General features: G+C 46.6%; 1 protein-coding gene across 1 annotated transcript in view; it reads left to right on the top strand.

Moving 5' to 3' along the window:
* SLC5A1 (solute carrier family 5 member 1) overlaps nt 1-15,445 on the top strand; it is a 56,321-nt gene that overhangs the window by 20,502 nt on the left and 20,374 nt on the right. The window contains exons 3-5 of the mRNA XM_024566643.4: nt 5,498-5,602; nt 6,181-6,240; nt 7,404-7,508. Of these exons, the coding sequence (XP_024422411.2) occupies nt 5,498-5,602; nt 6,181-6,240; nt 7,404-7,508 (270 nt within the window). The remainder of the gene's footprint in view (nt 1-5,497; nt 5,603-6,180; nt 6,241-7,403; nt 7,509-15,445) is intronic.

The following is a 15,445-nucleotide window of genomic DNA, read 5'->3' as shown; positions in this document are numbered from 1 at the left end:
TCCGTCTTTGGTTCAAGAGATATATGCAGCCCCTGCTAGCTCCCGACTTCTGACATCTGTAGTTGGTAGAGAGAAATGAATTTGGCCAGATGTTTTCCTTGGTGGTTTTAAGTAGTTTCCCCTTCAGAGAAGGCTCATAGGAAAACATCAAATTTGTGCCAAACCCTGGAAGGACTGAAGTGAAAAAATTTTCAGTGATAGAGTCACTGTATTGTTAAGGCAAACCAAATTAGTGTGATCAGGAGTCTAACATGCAACAAGAGGAAATCTCTTCTTGTTAAATGGTCGCAATAATTTAGAGGCAGATTCTCTGACAGTGATGGGGATGAGAGGGGTGGGCTTAGTCCTCACTGCTGCCAAAGCCACATGGCTGAGTGGCAGGTTTAAAAGAAGATTTGAAACTACTTGATGTTAAAACCGGATAGGATATCAAGAAGTATAGCCTGGTGTGTTGTAAATAGCCCATGTCTGGCGTGGTCCATGTGGGTCTGAGGCCCACCTGGGGACTGTTGGGACTGAGGACAGCAGAGAGCAACAAGGATGGTGAGATTTAAGTCCATAGACAGTGAGGGGCAGACCCAATGGAAGAGGAAGCTTAGCATGGAGAAGATTTGAAAGTGGGTACCGCCCCTGTCCTCAGATATTGGGAGGGCTAGCTTGTGGAAGGGAAATTGAACTTGTTCTGTGTCACTCCAGAGGGTGTAAGTAGGATTCACTGGCAGATTTCAGATCGATATAAAGACAGACATTTTAACCATTAGAGTTGTTCCATATGGATTCAGCTGCCCTGTACGGTGAGGAGTTCTCTGTAGGCATCCAGAAGCTGAACATTAAGCTGTGACATCTGTGGGTTCATCTGACTTTGGAAGGTTCTATGATTCTATAATTTCTTCATGTTTCCTTTCCTGCCAAGTTTCTAAGATAGGGAATGAAGACAGTGAAATGTGATTCTGAATTCCCTACAGGCAAAGGAAAACATAGTCTTTTTGCCTCATGTCTTGTGACTTTATGTTATTTTCCAGTTACAGTGCTCTCTCATCTCTTGGGTTTGGTTAGATCCAGCTCCTCTTGCACAGTGAAAGCAAAACCATCTTGATACTTGTAATGGTTTCTCAAGCCCCATTAGCAGATGAGGAAGGCTTGGAAAGAAGTGTCACAAGCAAGGTCCAGCTAGATAAAGTCTGCAATTCTGTGCTCAGAAGGAACGTGGGAGAAAATTACAGAGACGAACACGTCACTGGGTGACTCCCTCCCTGGTTGGGGCATTATTCCCAAACGGGCATAAACCTGGGTGAGGGTTTGGGAAATCAGAGTGATGAAAGCATTGTTAATGAGCTCCGGTGAGAGGAAGGGAGGCGTGAAAACCCGGCATGGGAGAGCAGGTGATAAAGCGAAGGTGTCTACGTTAGCTCGCACGGGCTGCCATAACAAAATATCAGAGACTGGGCGGCTTAGACGAGAGAAAGGTATCTGTTTCACAGTTCTGGAGGCTATACATCCAAAATCACAGTGCTCTTAGGGCAGGTTTCTGGCGAGACCTGTCTTCCTGGCTGATAGGTAGCTTCCTCTTCTCTTGGCACTCACATGGCCTCTTCTCTGTGTACACATGGACCGGTCCTACCAGATTAGGGACCCACCCTTATGACCCAATTTAACCTTATTTACTCCTCTAAAGACCCTATCTCCGGGGGGGGGGGGGGAGGGGAGAAAAGGCATACAACTGTAATTGAATAACAATAAAATTAAATAAAAAAAAGAAAAAAAAAAGACCCTATCTCCAAATACAGTCACATGGGGGATTAGGGTTTCAACATTCAAATTTCGGGGGAACATAATTCAGACCAAAATAGTGTTCACTGTAGTTCTTGTAAATTGTCCTTGAGGGTGAACTGAATGTCCTCTTGGGGTAGAGAAAGGACACTGATTGAGGGCCAGCTGAGTGTCATCATTACTGATTCATGATCTCACTTGACTCCTGCACAAGGCTGTCAGGAGAGCAGACTGAAGCTCGCAGATGTGACCACCCAGAGAGTGAGATCAAGAAAGCCCTCCAACTCTAATTTAGAGGCTCATGCTGTCATATCACTGGAGGGGACTTTAACTGAAACCTTGCTGAATTCCTAGGGACTATGTCTTTAAACTTGGAGTTGCCACGGAGGTTGTTTGGCAAGTCCGTTTGGGTCTGGGAGGGTCTCTGAACAGGGAAGTGCCATTATCAGAGTTGTGCTTTGGGGATGTAACTGGCCGTGAGGGCGGGGGGTGACTGGAGATCATCTAGAAGCCTCATGCCATGGTCCTGCTGAGAAATTATGACAGCCAGCAAGGGCAATATACAAAGTGCTGGATTCCCGTGACACTGTGAAGGCAGGCGGGGTTTGGTAAATGACTGAGTGCAGGCCATGGGGCAAAGGGAGGGAGTCTAGGTTGCGGCCAAAGTGAGCAACTGGGAGGACAGCAGTGCCCCCGATAGAAACGAACTGGACCTGGACCCCGTTCATCTGGTATCCCCAAAGCTCTCCTGGCCTCCACTCCATCAGGCGATGAGGAGTATCTCAGAAAAGCCTACAGCAGTTTAAAGTCCAATACTCCCTTTGGGGGGGTGTTGGAGAGGACTTCTTGAACTTAAGGTTAATCTAATGCAGTTAATCATTGCTGGTAATTATGCCCTTAATAGCATATTAGGCTTAATAACTTATTAAGCGAGAGATGATAAGTGAAAAGATAGTGGGTCAGGACAGGCAGGCTGCATGGACAGCAGAATTTTGATTAAAAATGGACTGTTATCCCCATCAAGCTTTGAGGAGAAAAAAGTGAATCTCTACACAGTCTGCTTTCTTCCCAGTTGCTCCTTCTTTTCCTCTATCTCCTTCTTTTTTTCCTTCTCTCTTCCTCTTGCTCTTTCTTCTTCAAGCACACAAAGTGTTTTAATGTTTATGTTATAAGGAAGACAAGATGCAGTCTGGGCCAATAGAACTTTTCACACCGTGAGAATTCCACCAACAGTCAGAGGCGATAGTAGTTTACGTCTCTGGCAAAATTTACTGGGTCCAATTCTTTTAACAAAGGCAAGCATGTCTACATTATACAACACACTTTAAAGTACAGATGACCAAAGATTAAAACTTTATTAATTTACATATATATGTATATATATACATGTGTGTATATATATGTGTGTGTGTATATATGTGTATATATATATGTGTGTATATGTGTGTGTGTGTATATGTAATTAGAGAGAGGGGAAGGGAGGGAGAAAGAGAGGGAGAGAAACATCAATGTGTGGTTGCCTCTCACGTGGCCCACACTGGGGACCTGGCCTGCAACCCAGGCATGTGCCCTGACTGAGAATCGAACCGGTGACCCTTTGGTTTGCAGCCCATGCTCAATCCACTGAGCTACACCAGCCAGGGCAAAGATTAAAAGTCTTAAGTGGCAATAATCAAAGTATGCAGTTTCCCCTTCTCAATGAATAGTGTTCACCCAATTACTCAAGTACCGAATCTCTCTCTCATTTCCCACATTTGATCCATCAACAAGGCCCCTGAACTGTTTCTGTAACAGACCCTCATCTCTATGATTGTCTTTGTCTCTACCACTACCACCCAAGACCAAGTCACTGTTCTCTCTCACCCAGATGCTGCCACAGCCTCCCACATGGTTTCTCTTGTCCCTTGTCCCCAACACTACACTTTCCACACGCTTGAGAGCAATCTTTAAAAGCAAATGAGATTCTGTCCCTGCTCTGCCTGAAATCCTCCAGTGCCTTCCCATCAGCTTGCAATAAAATCTTCGCTTCCTGTCCTGGCTTGCTAGGGCCTATGCGATGTATCCCCGCCCAGCTTCCAGCCTCACCTCACAGCACCCTTCTCCATGTCCACCACACTCCAGCTACTCTGACCTTTGACCTTCACCTTCTTCTTGCTTCTCAACCATGAGGACCTTCCCACTCAGGGGGTCTTTGCTTTGCTGGAATGCCTTCCCTCTGCTCTCAGTATAGTTGACTTCTTTTATCATTCTGATCTCAGTTTAGAGGTTAAGCCCCACAGAGGGAGCCTCCCCCGACTCTCCAAGCTAGTCTCTCTATCATACCTTCTCTCTCTTCTTCACAGCACTTACCACTCTCTCATCTTTTTTTTTTTTTTGGTTTATTTATTTATGTTTCCTCTGTTAGAATATAAACTTCTGGATGTAGGGATTTTTTTATTTTTATTTTTATTTTTTGGCCTGTGCTATTCATAGCAGAACCCCAAGCGTCTGGAACAGTGCTCGACACATTGAATAAATGTGTAGAATGAATGAAGGAAGGAAGGCATTTATACCACTACTTCCTCCTCATTCCAGAGACCTCCTTTCAGCCTGGCCTTTAAGGATCTCCTCTGACCTGGCACTAAGCACCTAACTGCCTTATATTGGGTGTAGGGTCTGAGACAGTTAGGACAGCTTTTTTGGAGTGACCTGTGTTTGGGGAAATACGTGTGTTTTCCAGATTTGGAACCTCTTAGGGGTAAACAAATAACTACAAGCCTCCCTGCCATTCGCTTAGCAAGAATGGGGATAACTAGACTAGTTTGGTATTTATCAGATGCTGCCATCCCTTCTGCTCCTGGGTATGAAAGGACTCTAGAACTTCCTGGAGTTCTCTTGAGCCTCAGATGCAGTTGAGTTGATGGCACAGTGTTGTGGTTGGTCAGTGCAAGCTCTTTATCTTGTTTCGCCTGGTATTTCCCCTTCCCGGTTTTCACTCTTGGGCATTTAGTATATGTTCCGATCTGTCTTCTGAACTGTGTATTGAGACATATTGAAAAATGCACTGTTTTGTGCACTTGTCTCTGAGTCTCTGGGATTGTTGTAAAAATAAATATAATGTATCAATTTAGAGAATTATTATTATTACTAATCCCATCTCTTGTTACTTGGGAGCACATGGAATCACGGAATTTAACAGCTAGGAGTCACTTGGAAATCCCTGGCTCTGCTGCCTCCCTTCTCTGACAAGTGATGGGACTGAGGTCAAGAGGCTTCCTTTCAAGCGATTCCTTTATCGAACTGGCCCCATGTACTGAGAACCTATATTCATCAAGGTCCCAAGCCAGGAGTGCTTGAGGACACAGAGATGATTGTCATAGACCCTGCTCCTGCGCCCACAGCCTCTTGGGAGACTTCTGAGAGGCCTGGCAGGCTGTGGGGCTCCCATGGTGCACTACACTACGGTGCATTGGGCTCACAAAGGACTCACAGATGATCCGATTCGGGGGTACAGCCTGCTGGCTCTTCCTCAATTCTTTCCTTTTCCTCTTCACTGTTATTACGCAAGTCCCCACAACCACCTTCAGAACCAGCAGTCCCGACAGACTGCAGCGCAGTCAAGTTCCTGGCCTTCTTCTGCTCTTTCTTGTCGCTCTCTTGGCTGACATGTCTCTTTTCTCTTTGGTTCACCCCTGAGTGTCCTGACGGAGCATGGAGTCCTCATCCTACTTTTTCTTTGTGTTTCCAGATTGGAGCTTCTCTCTTCGCCAGCAACATTGGAAGTGGCCACTTTGTGGGGCTGGCCGGGACGGGAGCAGCTGCAGGCATCGCCACTGGGGGCTTTGAATGGAACGTGAGTAACATCAGAGACACTGCGTCCTGGAGCGGGAAGGAGCTTTAGCAGTCAGCCAGTTCAATCTGTGTTCAGAGGAAGATGCTGTAGATGTTAGGGGGCCTCTTCCAGCCACCCTGCGACACAGATGAAGGAGGGGCCCAGTTCCAGGAGCCCCAGGGTCCCATTCTCCTTCTACTAGAGTAGCGTGAGAAAACCACTGATGTTATAGCAATAGCGTTTCTTTCTTCTCTTGGCAAGCCAAACACTCCTCTACCCTTTCAGCCATATTGGAGGTTTGCAAATGCTTATCACCAGATTTCCATTATTGTAATTATTTATTTTTTTAAAAGGTCTCTAAATGGTATTTGACTTTTTGTAAACCAGGGAAGAGGGGAAAAGAGCTGTGAGGTCACTGGACAGTCAGGAGGGGCCCCCTCCACCGTTGCTCAGCTACCATTCCCATGGGCCCGGCCCGCCCTGACGGCCTCGTAGGGAGTTGTCCTGGGAGCCCAAAGAGAAACCGCTGCGTGATTGTTCTGCAGTCTCTGGGGGCCTCCAGGCAGCATGATCTGACTCCACTTCTCTTTTGGTTTTAGGCCCTGTTTTTTGTGGTTGTGCTGGGCTGGTTGTTTGTCCCTATTTACATCAAGGCTGGGGTAAGTACCTGTTGTTCCATCTACTGCGGACTGATGGGCACGCACATACACACAAACATGCTTGGTCCCCCTGAAAGGCAGAGCAGACTTTTCAGCATAAATGGCAGAGAAAGCCTGCGCCGTGGCTTGCTTTTCCAGGTTATAAAGTTCCTGATTGCTCCTGGCGACTTCAAATGCACCCACTAAGCCATGGCTTGCTCCTCCTTAACAATCTCGCTCTGTTCAGAGCCCTCTGAAGCATCACCCCTGAATATGCTGGGTGTGTATTTACAAGGCACCGCCCTGCGTTTGCTTAGGATATAAAACCGTGTGCCTCTGCCTCTGGAAGGGTCATATTTCTCCTTCCTTTATGTACATCGGCAGGCGTCTTTGCTGAGCATGCAGCTGGTCCTCAACTGTCAAATGCTTGCTCCAGCTCTCAGAGGAAGCTCTATACCTAAGGCAGCTTTAGCAGCATCACTTCAGTGAGGTATAAAGAGTAACTACTCTGTGTAAGTCTACTGAAAGCAGTATGGAAGAAGCACAGGGCAGGCTCCGCCACTTCTGGAGGCTGGTGGTGACACACGTCTGATCCCAGGAGACAACAGGCTCTGGGTTGAGGGAACAAGACAGAGTGTGGTTGAAATTTGCAGAAAGGAACCGGGAGAACAGTTGAGCAGGCCTGCAGGCACACGCCGTGGTGAGGGCTGCATGCAGAGCCGGGTGAAGCACACAGCCAGCCTGGCCACCTTTTTTGATGCATTGAAAAGCTGCTAGTGTTGTTATGCCTCGTGCGCAGTCGGTGCCGTGTAGAGGAACATCGATCTCTCCATCCCCACCTCCTCCAGGGCAAAGATCTGCCGTCTGGGTTATGTGCAGTCGTGTACTTATTTTAAAAGGCGAAAGATTTATACGATCTGAAGAGAAACCAGAGTATGTGTACTTATTTTAAAAAGTGTTAATAAGGCACCTTCTATGTCCTGGGACAACACACAGCCACCTCTGCAGTAAGGCACCTGGGACCGAGATGAGCAAATGGCTGGAGGATGGCCGCCTGGACACGCCACACACTCCTCTGACCAACAAGGGTTAAGCCTCTGGCGCCCTGGTAGATGCCACTCTTCTGCTTGCTCTGGGCTTTCTGGTCACTCTGGCTGCAGTGACCGCCCCTCCATCTCGTGCAGGTGGTGACGATGCCAGAGTACCTGAGGAAGCGATTTGGAGGCAAGCGGATCCAGATCTACCTCTCCATTCTGTCCCTGCTGCTCTACGTCTTCACCAAGATCTCGGTGAGTCCACTGCCCAGCGAGGCTGGGCACTGGTGCCTCGCGAAGGGGCAGCACTGTATGTTTCTATTCATTCGGTCCCTTAAGCCTTCTTGCTCCTTAGGGTGACGTCCTATTTCATGCATCAAGGAGCCAACACATGGAACTCCTTATCCTCTACCATGTGGAAGGTCCAAACCATAAACAGGTTCAAGAAGGTTCAGGGAAAGCTGTTCTTAATAGAAGATTGAAAGGGACTTAGGGACGTCTGAGGCTGGCCCCAAACGTAGAAGTAGCCGTGGCTTTGTGCCCTCTTAGGGTCAGAATCTGGCTTCCAGGGACGTTTCTGGTGCACTTAAATATGAAAAGTCAGTAACCATCTCAAGAGGGGTTCTCCCTCTTTCTTTATGGATGAAGACACAGAAACCCTGGGGGTGGAAAGCACCCGCTCGGGACCCTGCATCAGGAATAGGACCCAGACCTCTGGCTCCAGCTCCCTGTCCTTTTCAATGGGCAAGACTTCTGTTTGCTTGGAACCAGCTCCCTGGGCCTTCAGTCACTAACCGCCGCCTGGGGGATTCCTGCTCTCTGAACTCAACCCCCGGGGCTGCTCCCCCTCTCATTTAGGCCAGCCCTCCAACCTTCCTCCCCCTGGGAACCCTCAGTCTGTTCTCTGTGAGTCTGTTTCTGTTTTGTTTGTTCATTTATCTATTCTTTAGATTCAACATACAAGAGAAATATATGGTATTTGTCTTTCACTGTCTGACATTTCACTTAGCGTAAGACCCTCCAGTGCTGTACACGCTGTTGCATGCGGTAAGATTTCACTCTTTCCCGTGGCTGAGTGATATTCCGTTATCTATATGCATCACAACTTCTTTATTGACTTGTCTGTTGACGGGCACTTGGGCTGCTTCCATACCTTGGTTATTGTAAATAACGCTGCAATGAACATAGGGATGCACATATTCTTTCGAAGTAGTGTTTTGGGTTTCTTCAAATATACACCCAGAAGTGGAACCGCTGGGTGATAAGGCAGTTCTATTTTTAGTTTTTTGAGGAACCTCCCTACTGTGTCCCGCAGTGGAGTCACCTACCTGCATCCCCACCGGCAGTGCACAAGGGCTCCCTTTTCTCCACGGGTGCTCTGTCTTGTTCGCTGTTGAGTTGAAAGTGTTTTTATGTGTTGTGGATGGCAGACCCTTATCAGATGTATGATTTGCACATATTTTCTAACATTCTGTAGGTTGTGCTTTCACTTTCTTGATAGTGTCCTTTGATGCACAAAGGTTTCAAATCTTGATGAAGTTAATTTTATCCACTTTTACTTTTGCTGCACATGCTTATGTGGTCATTGAATTCACCAATTCTGTGACACCAAGAAATTCCATCAACGAAGCTGACGTCATGAAGATTGACTCTTACGTTTGCTCCTTAGAGTCTTATGGTCTTAGCTCTTACATCAGGGTCTTTGATTCATTTTGAGTTAATTTTTTGCATATGATGTGAGGTAGGGGTTCCACTTTATCCTTTTGCATGTGGATAGCCAGTTCTACCAGCCCCGTTTTTGAAGTCCCTCATTTCCCCATTGAAAGGTCTTGCACGTATGTTTTTTACACAACTCACTGAAAAACCGTTCTCACCCTTAGGGTCGATAGGGCCTTGTCTCGGAGGCGGGTCTGATGCCCAGGGCAGGCCGCTGCTCCCTCCCCGCCCAGTTTCCTGCTTCAAACTTTTGCTGCTGCCCTGCTGGGTGTCTTCGTGCTTTCCCTGCCAGTGTGAGGATTCCACCCTCTTCACTCTTTCCTTCCCTCCTCCGGGGCTAGTTTTTAGTTCCTGGCCTAGTTTATAAGAGATCAATGTGCAGAGACCGCACTGTGAAGTACTGGGAGGGGTAGAGAAATCAGTCTTCCTGAGGGGGAAGGGCAGCAATGTAAGAGGAGACAAAAAAATGTAAGCAGGGAGGGTGGGGCGGTTACCCTGAACTTGCGGGAAGCCGGAAAGGGAACAGTTCCTGGGTTCAACAGGTCCTGGGGTCAGTTCCTGGACCTGTCTAGTGAACTCGTAGGGAACGGCACTTGGACTCCCCTTCTTGGGAGCAAGGCTCGTCCAAGTCCACAGTTCAAACGGGCGGAAGTCTGTGGACTACCGTTGCCATGGAAAGGGCACATTTTGTCCTCAAAGCTGGGATACAGGTAGTCATACAAATGAATGAAGGGCCCGGCCTCGCTCCCTGCCTTCCCCATCACCTCACTTACTGTTTGGGTAACTGATTAAACCTCCCTGGACTGTGGGTGCTCCCAGGTATTTGAGGGGCAGCCCCCCTCAGCTCAGGTCCTGATGGCTCCCACTAAGGGTAGCAATCAGCTTTCTTGGAGTTTTGCTTTTAAATGATACTTGGTGTAGGCTACTCCCTCTCCGTGTGATTTCTGGGGCTCCTTACTGGAGGCCTGGCCCTGGGTCCTGCCTGCTCTACCTGCTTCCCAGAGGCAGCCGTCCCTTGAGTGATGCACAAGAAGGATGATAGCTGCTCTTTATTCAGTGCCAGTCTCTACTTAGCCTCCAATAGGGGCCTTGCTTACTCTCTTTCCATTTCTCATAAGAGTATTGCATGGGTAGGGGTTTTAATTTTTATTTTCTATTTCATGGAAGAGAAAACCGAGTCTCAGAGAAGTTAGGTTCTTTGCCCCAAATCACACAGCTGGTGCGTGGCAAAGCCAGGACGGACTCTTGGATGTCTTTAGTCCCGAAGTCTGTTCTCCATACAGTTCTCTTTTGTGCTTGGATGGAATGAAGGCGTAGGATGACAGAACGGGGTAGACTATCCCATCCTAAGTCTATGCTTTCATTTTACAGATAGGGAAACTGAGGTCCCGATGGGGAAGGGACTGTGTGGTTAAACAGAAGCAGTACCAGGATGAGAAGCAGGAACTCCCGATACGGAATCCATACATTTTGACATTATGTAGCTTCTGCCCCTACTCCTTGACTTCTAAGTCTTTCAGCTTTTAGTTTTTAGTTTTTACAGAGTAGGTCCAAATGGAAGACCTCGGGAAAAATTAAGATAGCCAGTAAGATGACCTTACAATATAAAAGAGTTTCTGAGAGTGGGATTGGAGAGGCCTGTGAGGAGAGAACGTCAGATGAAGGAGGGACAATTAGGAACCAGGGAAGGGAAGAGAAGGGTCAGATAGGCAAGGCTTTGTCTTTATAAAGTTCTCTAACTTTAGGTTCTCATGGGTCATAGAGCCCGTGGGTCAAATTGATCTTTGGAAGGTTTATGCTGATGTCAACCTGCCAGACACTCAGATTAAAATACACATGAGTTCAGCATTCATGGACCATAAAGAAAAAAAGAAAAAGAATTGTTAGTTAACAGAGTAAGGAAGTCAAGTATTTACACTGAGTATAAATATTAATTTTATTGTGTGTGTGGAGAGGCACTTGTGATGGGTGAGAAGAGTGGCCTTGTGGGATCCATGCTGAGACAGTGAATAACCAGGGACCTGCTAGGAAGGCTTGGGGAGGATGTGGGGATCCAGTGGGTAGGTAATGGATGGGAGAGAACACCGAAAGGTATGCCAGGGGCAGGGACCAGATGTGACCCAGGCCATTGAACAGTGGTGCTGTGGGGCCGTGACTGCGGCTGCTCTCGTGTGGCCGCATCCTTTTGGGTGCCGAGGCCCAGACTTGATTATTCCTCCGTGTTCTCCTCTGAATTTTATCGGCTCTGCCTGAGAAGCCTGTCCTATCGAGTTCTGAGAATCACTTTGTTCTGTCCAGCCTCAGGGCATCATGCAGCTTACTCCAATGTGCACAGTCCCTTGAGATAAAGCCTCAGATTTTATGGATTACACGTGATGGCCAATGTCCCTGTCTCTGTTTCCTGGGGCTGTTGTCACAGATCACGGGTGCAATAAACTTTTACAGCAGCTTCACCGTCCACTTTGGATCACTGGGTGAAAACAAGAACTCTGGCTTTTGCTTATGGTTTGAATGCTCATCACTTGCACCATTTACTTTCACAAATGGAAAGAGAAGTTTGAGCAATGGGGCTCTCCATCTCAAATATAATTGCCAGGGAGGATTTATTGGGTGCTCAGATACAACGAGGACCAGCATGGGCAGAAAACACACGTGTGTAAAATCACAGGATCTCAGAGTATCAGAGTTGAGACAAAACAACCTGCCCAAGGCTGGCAGCCAGAGACTGTTATTCTAACACGTTTTTCCAACTGGGCCTGCATTTTTACTGTTCCCCATGAGTTCCATGGAAATTGTTCAGCCAAACCTTCAAAGTGATGGGAACAATGCTCTTGGGCTAAATCCAACTTCCTGTTTTGTAAATAAAGTTTTATTGGAACACAGCCACACCCACTTGTTGCTATCTGGTCCGTGGCTGCTTTCGTGCTTCCGTGGCAGAGTTGAGCAGGTTGTACAGAGACTGTGGTCTACAAAGGCTAAAACATTTATTATCTGACCCTTTACAGAAAACGTTTGCTGGCTCCTGGTTGGGAGGACCACAATTTTCTATTTCACTTCAAGTTGGTTTTGCTTAGCAGCATTGGGGAAATTTCCTTCCCTCCGGCCTCCCTCCCTTCCTTTCTTTTCTTTTTCTTTATTAAGGGTGAATAGTTCAGAGAAGGAGCAACCTGGAATGAGCTGTGAAACAAATGGTCGCATAGGATTATAAGAGAGTTCTTTTATACCAAAGCTGGTGGTAAAGTCCCTTATTCTTACAAATAAAAACATAATGCGTACTTCAAACATACAGAAAAGTACTAAGAATCATATAGCGAATGTCACCACCCAGACGCTATGGGTCTAAAGGGCTTACCGTTTTTAAAAAGAAATGAAACATTACCGATATGACCAAAGGCTTATCTGTACCCTTCTTGACCGATTTCCTTCTTAAAAGATAAACACTCTCTTAACTTGGTATGTATTCTCTGATCTATGATTTTACATTTTTCTACATATATGTATATCTCTATATCCATAAGGAATATACTCATATTGTGTTTTAAAGTTTCTGCTCTCCCTTTAAAACTATACACACTAAGACTATAAAACTATATAAAATGTAGCCACAGTATTTAAGAAAAGCTGGCGGGGGGAGCACCTGTAACCCTATAACTCGGATACAAACATTTTCATAGTGTGGCCTTGCCTGGATTGCGTGCATCCTTTCACAGAGCTGCACTTTCGTGGCCTTTCTCTCCCCTGTTAAGGTCAAACTGTAAACATTTTCCCATGTTGCCATCTTCAGGATTATTATTTTTAGAGGCTGTGGAACATAATCATAGTATATAATTTTCAGCAAGCCATTTGAAAGTTCTCTGGTGGACAAAAAGCTCTCAATGATGGTCACCTTTGGGCCAGGGGGCGGAAGTGGGGCCACTTTCACATTTCAATGTATAACTTTCTGTGTTGTTTGTTTTTAAACCATATATATATATATAATTTTATTTTAAAAGTAAGTTAAAATTTTTTTTGCATTAAAGAAGACCTTGCCCTCTGCAGAAAATATTCCAGAAAGGAAGACCCTCGCCTTTTCAGGTTGTCAGAATGTCGTTGGGCATGGAGGCAGGAGCTCTGGATTCCAGCCCTTGCACAAGTCGTTAACTTGCTTCTCTCATCTGAAAAGTGGAGCCAGTTTACCTGTTCCAGCACCTTAGTCTGAGGACACAAGCAGTACCTGTGTCTAAAAGTTCTTGGTAAACTGTAAAATCACCTGGAGACGAGGAAAAAGTACTCCACGAAGCAGATGAAGTTTGGGCACCCAGGAGATTCGAAAACTGATGTCAGAGCGCCCAGGCTAACGTGGCACTCCTGGTGGCTTTCGGGGTCCTAAGGACAGAAGGAATTCATCCCTGAAGTTAGGAGTGACTCATGGGGGGAGAAATTTGTCTTAGGTTTTTTTCTATTCATGAGGAAGTTTTTGTTAGAATTGTTTATCTGCCCAGGAAATAGAGTATTATAAAAACAAGATTTCTATTAGCCCAACACTTCTCAGAAGTGTTTACAGACTTTGTTAATAGCTTATTTTAGGACTTGAGTGCTATTTATTTGTGACTAGTAACAGCAAGGTGACTATGAATGGGAATATCACAGTCTACTGTGATGTGTTGTCATAAAATGTTACCAACGAACTACCCTGGGAAAATAAACCAATCAAGGGCATTTTAAAGGCAGTAGTGTCCTTATAATGTAGACATATGTTTTTGCTCACTATGCTTGTTCGCTAATCTAATGAATCATACTCGCCCACATTGCATTGTAATCAGCGGAGGGGCCCGTCAATGAAAGTGTGAGATGACGTGGAGGCATGGGAGGGGAGGGGCAGGCCTCACGATTACTCATCACGATTTCAAGTGGCCCAGGGAGCAGAGTCAGGAAGGAGTGACCTTTTCACCGAAGCAAGGCTAAGGTGCTTCTGGGGACGCTCTTCTTTTTCGGCTGCTGCAGAGGGCAGGGTGGAACAGCTCCAGGGCTTGGGAAGAAGTATTTTCCTTGATGGCAGGACTTTCCCACTCCTGGCCAGTGAGGGTCATGAGCCCCACTTTTAAAAAGATGGGAACCCTGTGATGACTGAGAGGCGCAATGTTTTATCCAGCCCCTCAAGGCGATAGCTGCAGCTCTGGGGTTAAAATCCAGGTCCTTCCACCGCCAGCCCTGAGGGTGAGGGGCCTCTTTCTAAGTCAGCATGTCTCTCCCTAGCTCCTGCTTCTGGCTCTTCTCCTCTACCAGGAAATACAGTGCCGTTAGGTCTCCTGGGGCTAGAGACTCTGTAGGGGACCCAAGGCAATGGGTCTTCAGGAGGTCAGTCTTGGGGGAGGAGGTCATGCATCACACATAGGCTTGCAGTTGGCGTGAGACAAGCTCTCAGACAATGAAGAGACAGGGAGGGAATAGGGTACCTGTCGCCGGAGGGCTCTGATAGAAAGGGGGAGATAAGAATAGAGAGGCAAGGGTACCATTTCCCAGGGCTCTTAATGGGGGGCCCTTCGTGTGCCCTGAAATGTATTAGCTTTTACACAATGAAACAGCTTGTGCATTGCATCTAGGGGAAGTCTAATTTCTTTCCTACCTAGAGGTTTGAAAACAAAAGATTCATTTTAATCATCCCTTAATCCCTTCCCTTCCTGGTAGTAATTTGAGATGCCAGGAAAATTCATTTTGAGTAACTCCAGCGCCCTCTGTTGGTAAAATCAGTGGCTGCACCATCCAGCCAGGTGGAAGGTTGTTTATGGGGCTAAATGAAGCACCGAAGAGAAAAAGAACTGTATCAAGAACTGGCGAATTCAGTGAAAAGCGAACCACTCGCCCTCAAGTTATGCGCTAATCCAGATCAAACCACCTAGCACCAAGCCTGCCAAGCAAGAGGTTCTTGGTGATGTTCTGGTTGTGTTAGGACCAAGATGAACTCCATCTCGGCTGGAGAGATACGATTGTGATGTGGCTGAAGTTTCTCTCCACTCCAGGGCGGGGCAGGGCTCTCCCTTGCACCTGACCTTCCCGCACTCAAAGTTGCTGTGGAAATAGATCTGATACGCCTTTGCACACTAAGGTGTGAACAGTGGACAATTAGCTTAGAGCAGCGGGATGCACTGAAAGGAACCTCAAGGTGTTAATAGTTGCTCCTTGGCAAAGTGAGTGCGGTGGTTAAATGAGCTTGTGAAGGGTCATTTACCATGCTCCCCTCCTGGGGATGCACAGCACAGGCAGCGCGGTGAAGGGCTCAGAGGCGTTGTGTGGCCAAGAACCTGCCTGAACTTGGTTTAATCCAGCATTTCACAGACCTCTTTGACCATAGAATCTTTTTCTTTTCATGCAATATCTATTATTCTCTTAAGTAAAGTTTGTTGAAAAACTTAGGAATAGAGCCTGTCTCTCAGGTATTTGTATCCTTTTATTTTTATTTTATTGTGGGAAGAGCACTTAGGGCGTCTAACCTCTGG

Source organism: Desmodus rotundus, chromosome 7, assembly GCF_022682495.2.
Source record: "Desmodus rotundus isolate HL8 chromosome 7, HLdesRot8A.1, whole genome shotgun sequence".
NCBI classification, from domain to species: Eukaryota; Metazoa; Chordata; class Mammalia; order Chiroptera; family Phyllostomidae; genus Desmodus; species Desmodus rotundus.
The sequence above is the reverse complement of the archived record's forward strand: the minus strand, read 5'-3'. Positions and strand labels throughout refer to the sequence as shown.